Source organism: Artemia sp. Qi Xiang Cuo, chromosome 14 (assembly GCF_049724085.1).
Source record: "Artemia sp. Qi Xiang Cuo chromosome 14, ASM4972408v1, whole genome shotgun sequence".
NCBI classification, from domain to species: Eukaryota; Metazoa; Arthropoda; class Branchiopoda; order Anostraca; family Artemiidae; genus Artemia; species Artemia sp. Qi Xiang Cuo.
In genome coordinates, this window is record NC_142807.1 from 34141512 (window position 1) to 34162729 (window position 21218).

The following is a 21218-nucleotide window of genomic DNA, read 5'->3' on the forward strand; positions in this document are numbered from 1 at the left end:
GTAAGGTCATTAACATGAAACTATCGAAGCATGATCCCGTGTTTTATTTTTGATTTTATATTAAATTTGGTTATATTAAATTTTCGACAGTGTATATGTCTGATTATATTTAAAAGACATAAGTCACACCAACCACAGCTTACACAGATGTAAGCAACAAACAATTGCATTGACACCCTTAATGCTTTCAGAAATGAATAAAAATAAATAAAGCAAAAATCATCGTAAAATCCGACAAAAAGAACAAGAAAATATAGAAAAACAGGAATATGGTTGCACGTAAAAGTAAAACACATGTAACGTTGTGATTCATGCGTGACTTGTAGATCGTGACATTAAGGTTACATATGTCAGCTGTGTTTAGAAAAACATTTTAAAGTGAAACTCGGAAAAAAGAATTCTTCAGAATTTCATCAAGAACGACTTTTATCCTTAGCCTAAGAAACCTTGACCAAATATCATGTATAGTATGTGTGAAATAGAGTCAGTGTTTCGTTATTCCTTTATTTATGTTACACTGAGGATCACAAAGAACAAGTCAAAACGCGGAGACACCACACATGCGGTCATTACAGAGATGTTTAAATATGATTGTTGTGAAGTTCGAGATAAATTGCTGAAGATTATAAATATGTTCTTCGAAGATCGGGAAGAACGGGAACGAGCAAGCGTTTGAGTCAGCTGATAGAAGAGCTTTTATCGAAGGTCCTATCCTTGTATGGTATACCAGACAAATACATTAGAATGATTAGTGCTATATACCAGAACAACATTGCTGTAGTTGAGGTAGGAAATGAGGTTAGTTGCTGGTTTTGAATTGAATCAGGAGTTAAGTAGGGTGACGTTATATCCACATTTATATGGATCATTTTGATGGAAATTATCCTAAGGAGCACAGCAAAGGCTATGGAAGAGCATGGAATTAGATGGGAAAGTAAAACTCCCCTAGACTTGGATTATGCTGATGACTTGAGTGTCCTAGATGACAATGTTAGCAAAATGAAGCATTTTTTGGAGGTTCTGACCTTTCTTGATGCAAAAAAAGGTTTGAAAATTAATGTTAAGAAGACTGAGTTTCTTAGACTGGGAATAGACGAAGGAAAAGGGGTGATGTTGGGTAACAAGAAGATCGATGAAGTGGATGGCTTCATTTGCCTGGGTAGTACTATTAGTAAAGATGATGGATGCAGTGAAGATATTAAAAGTAGAATAGCCAAGGCCTTGGGTGTTTTTTTCCCGAAAAAATAGTAATAAAGAATAATAATGATAATGAAAAAAACAATTAAAAGCAATAAGAATTCCATTCATCCTGAATTTTATGACATAAAGCTGTGAAGTGGAAAAATTATATACATTGCACAATTTTTTCCAGATCTGCGGGAGTTCCAAATTTTATGTCAAATTTTAATTCCAACTTAGTTTCTCATAAACCAAACATCGTTTTCTAAGCAGTTTTAAGGGTTCACAGTCGCTTCTAAGTTCTAATGAATTGCTCTTTTTAATGTGCCACTATACTTACTTCCTAATGTCTGTGTATTTCAGTGATACGTTTAGGATAAGACTTCTGTCGCCCAAAGACAACGGTAGGGCTTATGAATAGTTCCGTTTGTCTTTTTATCTATTTTAGAACCAGCATCATCAACGAAATGGGCCTTGAAAGGATGTGTTAGTGGAAAAATATCCAAAGTGGAATTTTCGATATGATTCCATAAGGAAACTTGTCAAATTGGGAGACAAAATTTTTCTCATTCGTAAACCTATAATTTGAAGAAAAATTTGTCCCTGAACCCAAATTCAGCTAATGTCAAGTACAGCCATTTATTAATTTACCTAATTCCACGTATGTAATTGAGCGGTCTCAGAATGTATTTAGGTGCCATAACGTTTGAAAAGTAGATAAACTGGCTGTTTGAAAAGTGAATGACCTGAAATCAAATCACTTAGCACATTTTGCAAACCTCCAAATCATAATGACGGGGTAAATATTTTCTCCCGAACCCCCAAGCATAACATATCTCCGCATACGATTCTATGCCTTCGCTCTGTCCTCCGTGGATTCTGCATACGCCATGCACATTTTGAGACCCTTCCTGATCCTCTCTCCGTGTCTCTATTCCATCAGTGCACACGAAGGCACCTCGCACATAACTTTTAGTAGAACTAAAGCACAGTTTAGTCTCTGATAGTGAGAGTTTTTTGTATGACTTCAAACCACATGACCTGTTGTAAGTTAGGCCCTAATCTACCTAACTCTTATAAGTTAAATTTATCTAATTGTGTATAATACAATACAATGAAAAACCAAAAGAAACTACAGTTACTTATCACAGGCAGTGCAATAATGGTGCCTAAGTAAAGAGCGTTGTGGGCACTAGTATTATTTATTTTCTTTTTAACCAATTGAAAAAAAGCCCCAGATACTAGACGTTAGTCATGGAACGCGAAAGCTCTACTCAACACACATTGAGAAACCCTACCAAACTGAATCTTGTAACTAGTCTATTTCAAGTGATTGTTTTTTTTAGAACGCTGTCTTTGCTCCCCGTAACGACCTTCTTGGACTGTGGAAAGTCTCTCCCCTCTTCTAGAAAATACCTCATTTCCTTTAAAAATGAAGCTTACTAGGGATTGCATTAATTAACCATCTTTCTCTTCTAGGACCTTCCGTTTGGTTTTAGAGATCGTTCTTAATTTGCGTAGAACTTCATTTATCATTTGAAGGCACTTCTTTTATTTGTTGCTCTTCGAAGGGAGGTCAATTGACCTAAAGAGGACTTGTCTGACTAGGAACTTCATTATGAACATTTCCAGAGGTGTTTAGGCAGTCTGAAATGTTCAAAAAATTATGTTTGTTTCTATAGAATGGAATTTGAGAAGAAAAACTAATTTTTGGAACATAGAAAAAACTTGAATCGACATCCGATTCAACAAATCAGCTCAGGGACAAACAAAGAATTCTCTTTAATAAATAACGCGTTCTAAATGGAACCAAAGCTATCATTTAAGCTATCAAAATGACATTTAGGCTATTAATAATTGAAAGCTATCCTCAAATTAAGGCTCTTTGTCAAGGATTTGCATGTAAATCGTGATTTTATTTATTTAAGGTATGCTATTTCCTTTTCACCAAAATCGATAACTCATTATTAAGAGTCACTTCGTCTGCGCGAAATTCAGCCACGGCCATCTTCGTGACAAAGTAGATAGCTTATTAAGAAGTGGCCTTCAAACTTTAATGTTCTTGATTGAAAAGTTCTTCCCTATTTTATAATGAATAGTTTCCTTTACATTCTAGCATAGCATAGTTTTTAGTAGGCTCCAAGCTTAAATATTAGTTTAACTTGATGCTTCAAGTGCCAGTGTTTGAAACATTAGTGAATAATGTTCACGACATTGATAAAGTGAGAGGAAATCATTCTTAAAATCATTTAAAAATATTGTCAATCGAAATAAAAAATAAATAAGAGTCTCAAGAGGATTTTGCCAATAATCCAGGATGACTTAGTAGCGAATGGTAGCAAAAAACTCCATATCATTATCCCAGCAATTAGTATGCAGTAGTGTTTAACGCATAATTTTTAGAGACGTTTGGTCAGCTGACTGACAGACTAAAAAGGGCTCCTTAAAGCGACTTTTTCGGATTTCCCGTCTCATTTTTACGATTAACCACGCCGCATAAACAATGAAACCCTGCAAATAGTCGGGGGTTTAAAATGGAAACATAAAACAATTTAAATGGTTATTCATTTCTTTAGTAGACACATGTCTTTTTTAGTTATTTTATTGTTGTTGTAATTCACTTATTAAAGAAAATATTCCTATACATCCCACACAGTACAAATTTTGAGCTAATATTTACAGAACAAAACTGTTTCTATTTCTAAACTTACCAAAATGTTTTTCTCACAGAAGGAAATGCTACTACATAGATATTTTGAACATGGATATACCATAAAATGACATTTTTAGTTACCATTCACCAGAGATAAGTCGTCCATGATAAGGAGCAAAGTAGCTTTTCTCTATCCCTTCCTCTCTGGAACAAAGTAGGTCACTTGCCTAACCCCCGCGAGGAATGGCGTAAGAAAACAAAATGTCTCTACTGAGTCTCAAGGAGAGGTAATGAGCCTTGGAGAAAAAGACAAAGCTACGTCAAACATCTAAATTGAAGCAAAAAGAAAAAGAAACAAAAATAAATTAAAGAAACGATAAATTCAAGCATTGACACCCACGCGAAGAGGATGAGAGCAAAATTTTATGTCCCCTATCCCCCTAGAGTAACAAAAATAGACAAGAAATGATTTTCAGACTTTTTTGGCAGCGTGGACTCTCCCTCAAACCTCATATAAAAATTCTCCGAGCGCCCTTGTATAGATAGTAAGGCCTACCATCAAAGACTATGATTTAAAAGGGATGTGATCAGCCTTTCCTTTAAAAAAAAATCAGAGCTATTTTAGAAATATACTACTACTACTACTACTACTACTACTACTAACAAATCATCGCAGCACCAAGGCGCCTGAAGCCAACACAGCTACGCACGCTCCTCCTCCATCCCAATCTATTCAAAGCCTCCCTTTTTACGCCCGCCCATGAAGTTCCCTTTTCTTTTAAATCATTCTTTGTGAGGCCCTCCGACCCCAGACGCGGACGACCTGCTTTCTGTTTAGCCCTAGACGGTTGGCCAAAAAGAACAATCTTCGGCCTTCTGTCATCCTTCATCCGCAAAACTTGCCCTAGCCATCTCAACCTTTCTTTCATTATGGCCCTAGAGAGCGGTATTGAACCACATTTTTCATATAGCCTATTGTTTGAAATACGGTCAGTCAGCCGGGTACCCAGAACAATCCTTAAGCAATTTCTCTGGAAAACATCTAGCAGCACATCTAAAAAGCACAGCATGGAAAGCATCTAGGAAAGCATCTAAAAGCACATCTCCCCCTCCCCCCTCTCAAATGAATTTTGGATTTTGGTTCAGCCCCCAATAAAAAGTGATAACAACCAAGAACTTGATGTATCAAATGATGAAACACTTCTGTTACGGCATAAGTAGAAATAAATCCTAATCCAGTTCAAATAGGTTTTCAAGCTCTCTGTTATTAATAAGACCAAGCAGCAAATACAAACTTTTTTTGTTATTTTTAATATGAGAATTTAGGGGAATCTTTTTATGTTTTAATGCCAAGGATTAAAAAATAATAAGGTTCCAGCTGTTGAGAGCTTGATAAATAAGTTTCTTAAATAAGGTGGATCTAAAGTTAAGAACAAGTCACTGATTATTACGATTACAATTTTTGAAAAAGGAAAAGAAGCTCATTAATTTAGGAAAACATTAATTGATCTACTTTATAACAATGGTGATAAAAGTGAGTGTGGTAATTATCGAGGCATTAATCTGGTCTCTGTAGGTAGCAAATTACTTAGTAATATGATACTTTTTAGACTGAGAGATGCCGTAGACAAAGTTTTAAGAGAAGAACAGTGCGGTTTTAGAAAAGATAGAGGATGCGTCGACCAAATTTTTACTCAGGTTAATAATTGAGAAGTGCATGAGTTGTCAAACACCTTTGGTCCTTAGTTTTATAGATTATGAGCAAGCGATCGATTCAGTTGATAGAAGAGTTTTAGCAAAGGTTTTATCCTTGTATGGTATACCAGACAATTACATTAAAGTGATTGGTGCTATGTACGAGAATGAAACTGCTGCGGTTAAGGTAGGAAATGAGGTTAGCAGCTGGTTTTGTATTAAATCAGGAGTTAAGCAGGGTTGTTTTCTATCCCCCTTTAAATGGATTATTTTGATGGACTTTGTATTAAGGAGTACAGGAAAGGCAATGGGAGACCACGGAATCAAATGTGGAGGAAAAAGTCTCCTGGACTTAGATTACGCTGAAGAGTTAAGCATCCTAGAGGAAAGTGTGAGCAAAATGAATGAACTTTTAGAGATTTTGCGAGTTCAGGGTGCTAGAATAGGTTTGAAAATTAATGTTAAGAATACTAAGTCACTAAGACTAGGAATAAGTGAAGATGAAAAGGCGACGTTGGGTAATGAAAAGATTGAGCAAGTGGGCAGCTCCACTTACCTTGGTAGTATTATTAGTAAGGGTGATGGGAGCAGTGAAGATGTTAAAAGTAGAATAGCCAAGGCTCAGGGTGTTTTTCACAATTAAAAAAAGTTTGGAAGAATAGGAAGATAAGTCTGCAAACCAAAATTTGAATATTAGAAGCTACAGTGATGAAAGTTGTCAAATATGGGTCTGAAGCATAGGCTCTCTGAAAAGGAGGTGAAGATTTGCAAGATGTTTTCCAGAGAAATTGCTTAAGGATTGTTCTGGGTACCCGGTTGACTGACCGTATTTCAAACAATAGGCTGTACGAAAAATGTGGTTCAATACCGCTCTCTAGGGTTATAATGAAAAGATGGTTGAGATGGCTAGGTCAAGTTGTGCGGATGAAGGATGACAGATTGCAGAAGATTGTTCTTTTCGGCCAACCGTCTAGGTCTAAACGGAAAGCAGGTCGTCCTCGTCTAGGGTGGGAGGACATCATAAAGAAAGATTTAAAGGAAATGGGAACTTCGTGGGAGGGTGTAAAAAGGGAGGCTTTGAATAGATTGGGATGGAGGAGGAGCGTGCGTAGCTGTGTTGGCCTCAGGCGACTTGGTGCTGCGGTGAGTTGTTAGTAGTAGTTGTTAGTAATGCCAGGTTTTACGATGATTAAAATATCTAATTATTTCGTTCTTGGATCAATTAAAAGAATTAATTACATTCTTGATGCAACTTTTCATTCTACGTTTCAAAGGAAATCACCATTTTTCATCACTAATAGTTACCACTCCTTTTGGTTTCCAAAGATGCTAGTCTAAAATGCCAGTGACTTCGAATGCAAGGGCATATTCAGACTTTATTATACGACTTCATAGACATACCTTCTGACTGATTTTTTTTTAACGCTTCAGTATTGCGTTCAGTCGAAGCGTCTGGTGGAGTAAAAAAGTAATCGATTTTGTACATCTTTCTCACCATAAAATTTGAGAACATACGCAAAAAAAAAACAACGAAAAACCATACAAAGATCCAGGGGCACCAGTTCACGGAAACGCAGGGGAGCGAGGATTTTTTTCAAGTTTTGTTTTTATTTTTTTAATGAAAATTAAACAAAAATTTTTTTTTTCAACTGAAGTAAGGAGCAACATTAAAACTTAAAACGAACAGAAATTATTACGTATATGAGGGGTATAGTCAATACCTCGCTCTTTACGCTAAAGTTTGAATCTTGTTCGAATCACAAATCCCTGAATCAGAAAGGCCGTTTAATTAGGATAAATAGCTCTTTTGAAAGTACTAAAAGAAACTTTAGCGTAAAGAGCGAGGTATTGACTAGGGGGTGACCCCCTCATATACTTAATAATTTCTGTTCGTTTTAAGTTTTAATGTTGCTTTTCTAGTTTCAGATGAAAAAACTTGTTTTTTTTTTATTTAATTTCTGATCGTCTTTTGAATAATGCTGGGAAATCCGGCGCCACCTTCATAGAAATGTCCCTTCCCCCAAGGAAACATCCTCCATGGAAATATCCTCCCGCGTAACCCCCTACTCTGACCCCCCCCCCACCCAGAAGAAATCCCTGCAGAAAACGTCTGTATACTTCCTAATAACAAATACTATTTTTAAACAATGGACAAAGTTGATAACTTCCAGCCCTTTCCCCGGGGTCTGCGGGGGACTAAGTCATCCTCACAGACACATCTATGAGATTTCCGACTATGCTGAACAAAATGGCTGTCAAGAATTTTATTAGTAGACTTTGGGAAAAAAATGAGCGTGGGAGCCAAGTTGCCCTCCAATTTTTTTGGTCACTTAAAAAGGGCATCAGAACTTTTAATTTCCGTTCGAATGAGCCCTCTCACGTTATTCTAGGACTACTGGATCGATACGATGATCCCTGAAAAAAAACAAAAAAACAAAAAACAAACAAATAAACATACATCCGTGATCTTTCTTCTGGCAAAAAATACAAAATTCCACATTTTTGCAGATAGGAGCTTGAAACATCTACATTAGTATTTTTTGTTACGCTGAATCTGATGGTTTGATTTTCATTAAGATTCTATCATTTTTAGGGGGTTTTTCCCCCTTTTTTCAAAAATAAGGCATATTTTTTCAGGCTTGCTACTTTTGATGGGTTAGATTAAATTTGACGGAACTTATATATTTGAAATCAGCATAAAAATCCGATTCTTTTTATGTATCTACTGGTATCAAAATTCTGTTTTTTAGAGTTTCGGTTACTATTGAGCCGGTTAGCTCCTTACTTACAGTTCGTTACCACGAACTGTTTGATACAGGAAAAGGAATTTTTTAAAACCAAGAGGGGGGGGACTTCGTTTTCTTTTGATTATTTTAATGAAAATATCTAAAAAGATGTTTTTTTCAAAATCAAGAAGACTTATGATCCACTGCCCTCCCCCGTCGTTGACATCCCTGCTAAGATCTCATTAAAATCCAAATTATGTGGAAAAATTTTGTGGTACATCAGTTATAAAGCCAGATTTGTATTATATATACAAAAACACGACCGAAATAATGTAACACACGACAGATGGGAGAGCTCACTACAAACATAGGGCACACAAAAAGCTCAAAACCATCCATCAAAGTTTAAGCTACAAAACAGCCTAACGTGTTGCAGAACTTGTAAAGAAAAATTCAGGGTTTACACCGGAAATTCTACGCAACAAAAAAAATCAGTGGTTACCAATGCATTTATGTTAGATCAGTTTTATTGAAAATCCCAACAACGCATCTTTGTATTGTAATCTTTCAATGACAATGCATCTCTTCAATTCGTGCCATTTTATAAGAGACTCCACAAGCGAGAAAAGCTGTCAAATCCTCTATTTTTTCTTGCTAAATAATTTAAGTTGTTATAAGTCTTTGACGGAAACCATACTTTTTCAACTTGATAGTTATTGGAAATAAAGGGTACGTCAATAGCTCATAATGGAAATAAAAGTGCTTTACCAAGAAACAGGATCAAGAATAAAAATTCCCAGTCTGAATGATTCTTATTTAAATTTTCTCTGCATTATTGAGTTACTAATGTTGATCAAGATGGTTCTTTTTGTTTGAGTAAGATTCTTCGCACAGCCAGTTACTTGATTAATTATCTACGGCTAGTCTTGGTAATTGTGTATTTGGTTACACAAGGCGCAAGAATTCTCCCTTAACAATGCTGGGAGCAAAAACCGATGACCTTGTACACATCTCCAGCAAACGTGGTTGCAACCCCCCAAAAGGGTCAGAAGCTCGTGCCTGATCTCATATACAGCGCTCTAGTTCTGCGGGCTGGGTAGCAAACTCCCAATGTAGCTGACTAGGGCCGAAAAGGAAAAATTACAAGATATTTTTCGTATAACTAAAAATGCTCGCTGCAGTAGGATTACATGTCTAACACATTATTTCCGCATTAATACGTTGTTGCGCCGCTTCAAAACATCCAGAATAGGGTTAATAGGGCAGGTTCAGTCGTTCTCCATGACTCTCCAGTCTGTTAGTGAAAATGTTGTTGCGGAGTCGATGGCTCTTTTCTACAAGTACATAAATTGACCTCCTTCTCTAGAGCTTTCTCGAGTTGTTCCCCCCCCCCATTGTCCAATCGAAATACATGCACGAAGACTCAAAGCTTGGTCTAATTATAAGTTGGCCCACCGAGAACGGATATTTGAAGAACAGCTTTATACAACGTTGTACTTCGATTTGGAACAATCTTCCTGGAGACGTTAGCCCTAAAAGTTTTTCTGTCAGCTCCTTCAAAAGAAGAAGATTCAACCGTCATCTATAACTCGTGATCGAGAGATGTAAAAGATTAGCGGCAAATCAGATCAGATATTCGAATGTACCTGGCGCAGCAAATTTAGAAAAAAAAGAAACTAAATTCTTTACCTATAACTACATCCAAAATACTGGTATGATAAGACAACGGATTTTGTCTTGATGAGATTCTACATTTGAATGATCTGTATTTAGGCTGGCCAATTTCCACACTTCAGCTAACATAATTCTATTTTGGCAGCTGAATTTGTCAAAATTGAAAAACAAATCCATCGTGGTCTTGTGGGTTTCGCTTTGTGATATTCTGAGCTTATTTAGTGCAATAGAGGTTGAGGGTTTTCAAGATATCAGAAGTGGGCTGGAAGATCGGTATCTTTTTCATCTGTTTTTTTTTTAAAGATGATGTGATGCTGTGGAGGTCTAGAAATTATTTCTTGAAAAAAGGCTGTGTTAATTTTTGACGCCAAGTACGAGCTGTGATAGTGGGGCTGATCAAGATCTGATCAAGGATCTTGTCAATAGTCTGGCAAAATCCACACTGTAGGTTGGTGAGAGGCTCACTAGAAGGCAAAATCCACACTGCCAGGAGACTACATGTTTGAACGAGAACTTATTGATTCAGGTATAGTGCATTTGCACACATTCTGTGGGATAATCTATTTTCCGATTTGGCGTAAAAATGAGCATAGGTTGTTGGGATTAATGTCAGGGCTAATCTTGCTAATCTATTTCGAAGAATGTCTCTAAGAGAACGATGCCTAGGAGATATCGAAAATCAATTCCATCTTCTGCGGTTAGATCTTTCCTGGGATTGCCACTTATTTCCACGTGGTTGGGTAAATGTCGCATGAAAATTTTAGTTCCTTTTTTACCAATAGTATGGATAAACAATTTCTCCTGGGAAACGTCTGTGTCTTCAATTTCATTTTTAAATAGTTTTTTAGGTCGCAGATTGGCTAAGCATGACAAAACCGGAAAAAGCAACTAAAAATGAACGAGTAAAATCACAGCCAGAGAAAAAAAGAGAGCAAATGCGGGTATTTCGGTCGAGACCTCTGGTCAACCCTCCTTAGTTCAAATTAAAAAAAAGGTAAAAATCCACAGAATGAAATGAACGGTCCCATAGAACAAAAGCTTGTGGACTTTTATCTGCATTTTTTTTTATTCTTAATTCTGCACTGAGGACGGTTGAGCAGATGTCTCGATCGAAATGTTTGCATTGCATCCTCTTTTTTCAATAGCTGTGATTTGCCTCGCTTTCTTTTCGTTACTTTTTCTCGTTTTGTCAGCTTCATTTTTAAGAACACTGGGGGCATGTAGAGCTGTCTCGGAGATGGTGAATATTGCTTCTTCTTGTATGAGGGTGTTTTGCTTAATAAATTCCAGTGATAAATTTATAGCTATGATATCAAAGGACATATCTTGACTGATTCTACAAAGTTGGACCTGTTGATGTGAATAGCCAAGAAAGAGTGAATGGCTGCACTTAGTGGGTGATTTTCTAATAAGCTCGCCTATAGAAGTAAGCTTTAACAAGCTCGAAAGATAGTTCTGACTTTTCATCTTCAGAAAATTGGAGTTCGACAAACGGGGACTGCATAGTTTATGAGAGGATTCCTAGAATCTTAGGCCTTGGTCCCTGGTACAAATTGGAACTTCGCTGCGTAGATTTCTTATACGAAAGGCTGATTTTGGAAAATTCAGTCAGAAATCGGAAAAAGTATATTGGAAAAAGGCTCAGTTGAACGGAAATTAAAAGTCCTAGTGCTCTTTTAAGTAGATTCAGACAAGTGACGCTTTCTGCCATTTTGTGGCACAAAACAGCAATTTAGCATCAAGGAGGGAGAAGAAGCTATCAATAGAAAATTCTGTGATAGCCAAAAGGTCTAAATTATCGAAAAGCGAAATATGACCTTCCAAGTTATAGAAACAGTAAAAGTGTCTCTATATCCTAAAGGTGTGCATAGTCTTTACATAATTAGCCGTTAATATTGACGTTTATTTGGAATCTTCATTTAACTAAGCTCATTTATTTGAGATATAATACAATCATGTGCAGTAATATATATTTGTGCATTGGCTAAAAGGTAGGAGGCTCTGTGGATTTTTGTGTAGGTGGGGAGGGATGCCTGAAGCCTCAAAAAGTGATTTTTTGATAATTATAGTGTTCTTGGATAATTATACTATATTTCGAGAAGCGAATACACTAATTAAGCTTTTTTATCCAAGCATTGTCTTGCAAAATTTAAACTTTTATTTAAGAAGTCAGGTGTAAGGGGGTTGTGGCTCTCGTCATATTTAGGGTAACGCTAGGTACGGCTTTAAACACAAACAAAAATTAAATATAAAAAATTTTTGTTCAAGACCGTAAAGGAGCGACATTTAATCTCAAAACGAACAGAAATTATTCCGTATACGAGAGGGGCTACTCCCGCTCTTTACGCTAGAATTTGACTTTTTGTCTCCAGAACGATAGCTTTATAGCATGAGCAATTGGAATGGAATTAAAAGTATTTTTTGCAGTATCTCCGGAATTATTGAGCTTACTGATTTGTATCTGCATTAAACATATAATTTTCAGTTTTAACGTTTTAAAAGGCAATTATTTGCACATGTACTAAACTGTACATAATTGTATTCAAAAACTCTTTCAGTCTAGCGTCATAAAATTTTATAGTTCTATGTGCTATTTTAGTGTAAAGAAGGGGGGTGGGGTTGAATAGCAGGCAGCCACTATCATATACGGAATAATTTCTGTTGGTTTTAAGGTTTAATGTCGGTCACTAACGTTCTTGATTTTATTTAATTTTTATTTAATATCTCCCAAAGACAACGGCATTGAACTCTTGTAGTTGTAGCTGCATGAGAAGTAATAAATGTAGAAACCACGTCTTGCATGAAAGCAAAAAATCGTAAATAGGAAAAAAAACTGTACTGAATTTCGTCTTTCTTTTAGAGCACTCTTCACCTGTCTGCCACCGCTCCCCGCCTTCCGCTTCAGACACTTCACCGCCCAAACATCAGCAGGCTTGGCCTCCTATGCCCCCAGGTTTAACTCGGCGCCAGAGGCGAAACAGAAAGAAGCGAAGAGGAGTAGAAGAAAATTGGGAAACAGTATGTATTTCTTATGTATACATTTATCAATGATTTATTATTGTATTTCCTTCGGCCAGACTGGTGTTGTTGAAGCGCTCACGGGGTGCTGAAATGCTTTTGAATTGCAAAATAGATGCACATGTACAATAATGACCTGGCATCGGTTTCCTTCCATCTTTTTTAAGTTATGGACTACAAATACAGATTTTCTCATATGTTTTAAGTTTTACCTTCAGCTAGAAATTTTTGGGGAAATCGGTTTGATGTAAGTCCCATAATTATGCTTTCACCTGGAGATTTGCTGTCATAGATCGTTTCATGCCGAATACAAAAAGCTTTAATCTCCGTAATTTAGAATAATTTTTCCTATCATTTTAATAAATTCTACAGTATTTAATGAAAAACAAATATTTTCTGTACTTTTAGAATACGAACACATTCCTTGTAAACAAAAAAAATCATTCGATTAAAAATCTATATGAAAGATTATGATGTTTATTGAAACCTTCAAAACAGTGTAAGATAAAATCAGAATAATAAAGTAAAAACTTCGTTGGCATAATTAAAATAAATACTAGTTTTTAAGGCACAAGGAAAGCAGAATTCAGAAACAGACAAAATTATAAGTTCTTCATAACACAAGAAAGATTTTCTAAACAGGGTAATGTATTTCAATACTAGTGTACTCTCTTTCGATTTACATTTTGTCTTCTATTTGGAAAGAAATAGAGTCAGAAATGTCCAAACAATCCCAAGTAGATTTTTGTTTTCTTTCATATGTAGGTAGTAGGATGAATAGGTTCTTTAGGAACTGACTTTTTTTTCTTCTAATTTTCCTTAATATTTAGCATGACGAGAAAGTTTTACTGTTCACTGCCGTTTTTTGGGGCAAAGTTAAATTCTTCTTTTTGTGGTTCATACCTATTTGAAGATAATTTCTGGTAACCAAAAAACAAATAATTTTTGAGTTACCCTTTATTGATCTTTCTGCTAAAGAAAGAGAGCATGAAGATTGAATAACCAGTAAATAAGGGTTGATTTTTCTTAATTTAGGTTGGGACTGGTTGGCTAAATCTATTTTCTGCTGTGTAAACATGTAATTTTTAGTTGTTTAGAGGCGAAATATGTTGTCCTTATTACTAATAAAGCCCAAAAGTTGAAAATGTCATTTTTCTGACAAGATAAAACAGCCAGAAGGGACATTTTATCGGTAAATTGGGCCAATGTCTCAACTTTTAGAAACACAATAGGGTCATTATTGAAAAATAGAGGTCCAGGGGCCTTAACTCCCTCCCCTTGGACTCCGAGGAACTTAACAAGTCTTGGGTAGGTACATTTAAAAAAAATGGCGACTATTTTAAACCAAAGCCCGTGCCTCTTTTTCTTTGTTTTTTTCCGAAATTGCATGCCTGGAAGGGAAACTTTTCAGATTTGACTAGATAGGTAGTTGATGTTTGACTGTGGCATTATTTTTTTTTTTCTTTTTTTTGTGTCCGGAATTTGGGCAAAATTTACGAATATTAAAAAAAAAAATATTAAAAAATCAGAATTGTAAGAAGTTTGGATGTTAAATAGGATATGCTCCTCTTATTCAAGAATGGTTTAATTGTTTACTGAACTTTGAATGAAATGAATTTTCCAAGGTTAAGTTAAAAAATAAGAAAATGAGAAAGACAAGTAGTAAAAGTATGGAGTTTCATATTAAAAAAAAAGTTTATGTCTGTTTTGTAATGCCCTAAAATTCTAGTGATAACCATATCTTTGTCGAAACTGTGTCGTATTAAATATTTATACTTATATTAAAAAAGCTAATGCTTGTTTGTTCTTCTAGGAGTGTTCCCAACAGTCAACCGAAATAACAACTAAGGAAGTATCAGCAGAGAACAGGGAATCTCAGACTGTCAATCAAAACTCATCTAGTCTTCATAATGAAACAAACCAAAGTGACCCATGTACTATTGAACATTGTACATCTGAGAAACTTGTCCACAATGAAATGGACAAAGATTTAAGTGTACCAGCAACACCTCTAAAAGTTCATACCAACGTCGTGGAAAATCCTTGTGTGTCTGACAGCAATGTGATTGATAAAAGTGAAAATATTGCAACAGCAGTTGTGGTTAATGAGGACAATGAAACTGAGGTTAGCACAGAGCTTACATATGATGAGGTTACCGCGGAGATTATACGTGATGAGGTAGTTACCTCAACCTTGCCTTGTGAGGAAACGCTTTTTAAAGAGCTTACATGTGAAGATGAAGTTGATCAACCCGTATTTGATCTTGAACTGCCTGATGATTTACCATTTGACCCAGCAGAACTGATTGATATGGGTTTCACTAAAACTTTGGAGGGCTGGGGATGTGTTGACCTAGGTGTAAGTGTAATATCTTCTTGTGAAAAAGATTATGATAAAAATGACACTGAAAATGAAAAATATCGGAATCATTTTTTAGGGTATACGGAGCAGGGAGACGCGACCACTCTCTGCTCCTCCGCCACAGAGAACTTATGCTCTTTCATCGCAGATTGTAAGATTTCCTGTGGAAAATCCTTGGTTGCTACTAGCTCAGTCGACGTTATAATACAAGACCCCATTAAAGAAACCTCAATAATTGAATCTGAAGAGCCAAATGCTTCAACTCCGGAAGTTAAACCTTCCTCCAAATCTTCTCTGCTAGATTTTTCTCTCCCTGCTTCATCTATTGAAGTTGTACAGTTTAAAAATAATAAGTTCTTAAATGGTTCTGACTGCAAACCTGGGGGTGAAACCTTAGATATCCTTAGTGAGCTGCCTAGTTCACGGGTAGAGACATATAACTGTTTGTATAAAATTGATAAATTGATCTCCTCTTCCAACCCCCTATACACGGGAGCGCAGTTGAAGGCAATCGATGACTTGAATCAGAATCTCGTTACTGGGATTCCTATGACAACCAAAGAAGAATTCAATTCAAATATAATCAGCGGGAACATATTGCAAATCCAGCAATTCCTTTCAACATCCGATCAATCTACTGATTCTCAAATGGACATAAAAAATACGCAGCTCCAGCAAAAAGACACACCCACGAACTGTGGGAGAGACAATTTAGAAGATGAAACGTGTAATTTCAGGTCTATCTCTGGGACACCGTATCATAGCCTTTTCCCCACTCCTGCTAAGGAAATGTCGCGGGAAGATTCTGTTGAACAATATATAGATGAGCCTGATTCTTTTGAGAAAAGCCGAACAACAAGTATCTCTGGCTCATTTGAGGAGGATTTATTAGAAGAAAAGGATGAATTTGGGGAGGAAATTTTAGATGATTTATTTTTTGAAAAGCAAAACCCTAGACAGTTATGGCGAACAGTTATCCTTGAAGAAACAGAGAATGAAACCACAGAAAGTGATAATTATTTAAGAACTGATAGCAATAGCATAAATGATGACATTGATGAGGTAATCCAAATTAATCTAGAGGAAGGACTTACTGACGAAGAACCATTTGCAATCAGCCATGTAGAATTTGAGAATTGTAAAGTGAATTCCATATCACAAGGCTTCATTGAAAAGGGAACAATAACAAAAGCTGTAGCAAAATGGCTTGAAAAATTACCACAAGAAGACGGGGATGGCTCTGTTATGACAGAATTAGAATCAAGTCATTCAAAAAACGAGGAAGTCAACCCTCGTACTGCACCATTGCCTGAAGATGGTCCACAACGAAGGGTTGATGAAAGCGAGGAGGTCAATCATATTAACTGCAGTCCAGCTCGATATTCTCAGTATTACCAGCTAGGAGTTGTGATGAGTGATGATGATGAGCCACGTGACAGTGGAGTGCACACAGAGACATCAAGTCTCGAGTCAGAAAAGCCAATTCACAAAACTAATTCTTTAAGGAAGCGGCTTAAGAGTACATTACGTCGCAGTACATGGAAGAGAAACAGTAGAATTATTTCAGCGGAAGTCGATGCCGATGAAATACCGTTTGATCGGTTGAAAAGAGGAAAACATTGTTGTGCGTTACAGTGATTAAAGGGTTAAAAAACTCGTTAAAGTTAAGGATTGACAAAAATATCTAAAGTTGGATGTTCTTTTAGCTGATTCGCGAGGCCGAAGCTTAGTTCTCAAACAACTTACCAGTGCTCAGCTTTTCTTATTTATTTATTATGTAAAGACAGTACTAAATTTTTTCCCCTAAATTAGTTCAAAGTAACAGTGAAACACACACGCGCTGTTGTTTTCAGGCTCGCAGCTGCAGCCTCCCCTCTGACATAGCTTAGAGCAATGTATTTCCCGCAAGCACAAATTATGTCTATTAGGCTTAGTCTGTTTGCCGTTGTGATAGTATAGAATGGCTGTTGTAGCAATATAGAGAAATTGGATCTCGTTTCTTATTTTGTCTTTTTTTTTTATTGTTAGACATTCATACTGCAAATATTGTCCATCTCATACTCTCACTTGGTGGGGAGGATTTTTCTTTTCTTTATCCCCATTGCAGTATAATGTTACTGACATAATTCTGTCCCCCTATGTATTAGTTCCATTGGTCATCAGTAATTTTTTTAATCTGCTAACATACCACGACCCATCCTCAGTAGGTGGATGAAGAGAGAGAGGGGGCACACGAGGTTCAATCCTTTACCAGTTTTGTTCTTTAATAGCATTTGGTGCATTCTAAGGGTTTTATTTCTACCTAACCCCTTCTCAGAAAACTATGGGCCCATGTTTGGTATGAACCCATTGCTAAGGTGCAGTTGAATACCCACTGGTTTTTAATTTTCTTTTATATATATACATAAAAAACGAAAAAAAGAATGTCAAGTATACTGACTGTGTTTAAGCCCTTTTATTGTTTCTTATTTCTTTTCTGCCTTTTTTAAGTGTGTTGCTGGTTCTAAAATTGTAGGCTTCATAAAGAACTGACCCTCTAGTTTATAAATATTTTCTTTAAACATTAATTGTCGACACACAGCTTCACTAATTAGTAATTAATACCAATTAAATTTGGTGACCTCGAGTGTTTTCATTTACTCCTGATTTGTAATCACTTCAGTTAGTAATCCTATCACTTTTTTGCCATAATGGATTAGTGGGAGTAAAAGAATTAAGTAAATATTATTTTTGAAATTCGTAATCATTCGATTCTTTCTCCTTCTTGAATTAATGGCATACGTAAAACCAAAAGAGAGAGAGAAAAATAAAAACTATTTTCAGTTTCGACAATCCCTCAGCCAACAAGATAGCCGAAACAGGAGTTAGGAATATCCAAACCTTTTAACAATAGCAAAAATTTCCGAAACCTGCATCTTAGAAGCTATGCAAGTTTTGTTCTTCATTTTATTTATTATTTTTTAACCACTCCATTTTATTTACTTTTTTCTTTGCCGTAGTGGATTAAAGGGAGTAAAAGAATAAAATAATATTTGTTTTTAAACTCCGTAATTTCTCCCTCTTAAATTTATGTGACGTAACAGTCATAAAAGAAATTAACAAGATAAAATCTATGTTCCTAAAAATATCTTTGCCGGTTAGATCTTTTTAATCTATACTGATTTTGGACCCAGGCCTTTTGTCTTTTTAATCATCAATCATACAATTATTTTATTCGTACTAAAGCACTGTTACAAACGTGCAGGGTCGTATCCAGGATTTTTTTTTGGGGGGGGGGGGGGTAAAAAGGATTTTTGTAAAAAAAAGTCCTGTGAAAAAAAACGCATCAAAAATTTGTTTATATTCATTCTTGTTACCTTTTTAAGAGTCGGACAAACATTTTTTTTCTTGGGGGGGGGGGGGGGGTTCAAACTCTCTAGCCCCCCCCACCCCCTGGATACAGCCTTGCAAACATGAAACGGTTATCTGGCCCAAGAAGCTTAGCTTGTTGTGGGCGAAAATATCAGATGTTTCAAATTGAAATCAAAACAGAAATCTTCGGAGTCGAGGAAAAACCAAAAACAATTTCTCTTTATGAAAGTTTAATTGTACTAACAATAAATTGTCTAACAGAATTATTTAGTACAATTCTCTTTATGAAATCTTATGCATAACTCTTCTTTCCTTCCGAATGCTAAATTTTGAAAAGATCAAACATTGTTTTTTGTTTGCACTTTTATTCTATAATTTAGAAATTTTTCTTTCAACCGTTCTGTTGGATGTTTATTTTTATACAGACCAACCTCCTGCACCCAAGTTCTTTGACATTCTAATGTATTTTATTTACAGCAAACTTTTCAGCTTATAGGAAGGATCAATTGAAGTTGTCCAAATTTATTGTTTTTTTTTTCTTTCGCTCTATGTCCACCTTCCTTTTTGTGCCTTATTCAGTGAAAATAAATACATGTCATATTAATTTTCCGTATTGTTGTATGAATCAGTTGCATTGATTTTACCGTTTTGTTTGTGAAGCCATTGTTTTTGACTTGTTGATTTTTATTGTACAGTTTTATTGCGAACTGCCAAATAAACTATAATACAATGTTTAACTCTTAACTGTGGCTGTGAAAAGGTTTACAGGCTCGGATTTTGTAACATGACGGTGGCTCTTGAAGACCTGCGCCCGCTGTCTCTTTGCCGTTGGTAGTTTGAGCACCTAAGCAATTGCAAACCTATTTGCACGTCTTGTCCAACACACGTCTTTTCAACAATTTCTCAAAGTTGATAAATTTAACGGTGAACCATTTCAGAGGGTTTAAGACGAACACAGATTATGGGCAGTACCGTGAACAAGGCACAATGCTGTAGTGCACGGTCGATAATCTAAAGTGCGATAATCCCAGTTTACACTATACATAATGCATACTCAAAGAGGGTGGTGAGTATACTCGATATTGAAAAATCAATACGAATTAAAAAGGGAGATAAAGAGAAAAGGAGAGTCTTAGAGTAATGTACTTCTACATTTCTTTAGGGTACGTAATATCAGGTGTGCGTGTAACTGAACCACAAACAATTTAACCCCTGTAAGTGAACCACCGTGCAACTGAACCACGTGCAACTGAACCCCCCGTATAACTGAACCACCGTGCAACTGAACCACCGGGAAACTGAACCCCATTTAACTAAACCCTCGTGTAACTAAACCCCCGTGCAACTCAACCCCATTTAACTGAACCCCCATGTAGCTAAACCCCCGTGTAACTGAACCCCCGTGTAACTGAACCACCGTGCAACTGAACCCCCGTGCAACTGAACCCTCGTGTAACTGAACCCTCGTACAACTAAACCACTGAACACAGATTTTCAGTTCTCTAAAAATATTAGGCAATATCATGGGTAAAACACAAGTTAGAATTTTTACATGTTCAACCTTGTTGAAATTGTTTAGTTTCTTAAATTCATGATAAAAACGCCTGTCCAAAGTATTCATGAAAAAGCTTTGTTTTATTTTTGGAAAAGAAAAAGAAGATCCGATGTACCAAACCATTAAAGCTGATTTATTACTCTTTTTTTCAGATGAATCAGACCTTTCTGGACGTTAAGTAGTAAACATATGTGTTTAAAATATTTGATTTTTGTCAACCTAAATAACGAATTTTGATTAGATGTCTTTGAAGAGATTGCAGCTAAAAAGGATATGGGAGGGAGATTCGCTGCACCTCAGCCTTTTTTCAACATCTCTTGAACATACCTTGAAAGTTTTAACTTCATACCCTCGGGTTTATACCCTTAGCTATTCTCAACACATTGCAGGTACAACGTCTTTTAAAACTGGATGTACATAGTACCTCTTGATTTAGTTGAAGATGCTCCTAAATATTTTCCGAACAATGTGACGATTGATACCATCAGCCATTGTAAATGTTCCTGGTATTTCCTTTTCACAAACAATAAAGGAATAAATGCTTTTTGGATGTGTTTGGCATTCTTCTTGACATTTTCCTAAGGTTTGACCTTAATGTTGCATGCTTTTTTTCATTTATAGGATCAAACATGCCATCTTTTCTTGATAAAAAAAAAACACTTATAAATAACCCTTGCACCAGAGGTTGAGGGTTGTTAACCATAGTTATTTAACTATGGCATAGTTACAAGGCCGTACCCAGGATTTTGTTTCGGAGGGGGTTTTACTCAATTTTTTTTTTTGGGGGGGGGGGATGGGGGCGTACACAAAAAAAATAAAAAACGCATACAAAATTTGTTTATGTCCATTTTTGTTAAGTTTTTACAAGTCAGACACACCTTATCCCCCTGGATAAGGCCTTGCATACTTACTTAACCTTTGAAATATTTTAAATAAAATGACCGGCTCAAAATTTGGATCGGATGTATTTTGGGAAAAAATAGGGTGGGGTGGAAACCCTCCGAT

At 36.1% G+C, this 21218-nt stretch overlaps 1 protein-coding gene across 2 annotated transcripts in view; it reads left to right on the forward strand.

Moving 5' to 3' along the window:
• LOC148944394 (uncharacterized) overlaps positions 1 to 19390 on the forward strand; it is a 127225-nt gene extending 107835 nt beyond the window's left edge. For both annotated transcript variants that reach the window (XM_089100492.1, XM_089100494.1), the window contains exons 8-9: positions 12788 to 12945; positions 14759 to 19390. In XM_089100492.1, coding sequence (XP_088956618.1) covers positions 12788 to 12945; positions 14759 to 16945 — 2345 coding nt within the window. In that variant the 3' untranslated portion in view covers positions 16946 to 19390. The remainder of the gene's footprint in view (positions 1 to 12787; positions 12946 to 14758) is intronic.
• The last annotated feature ends 1828 nt before the right edge of the window (positions 19391 to 21218 follow it).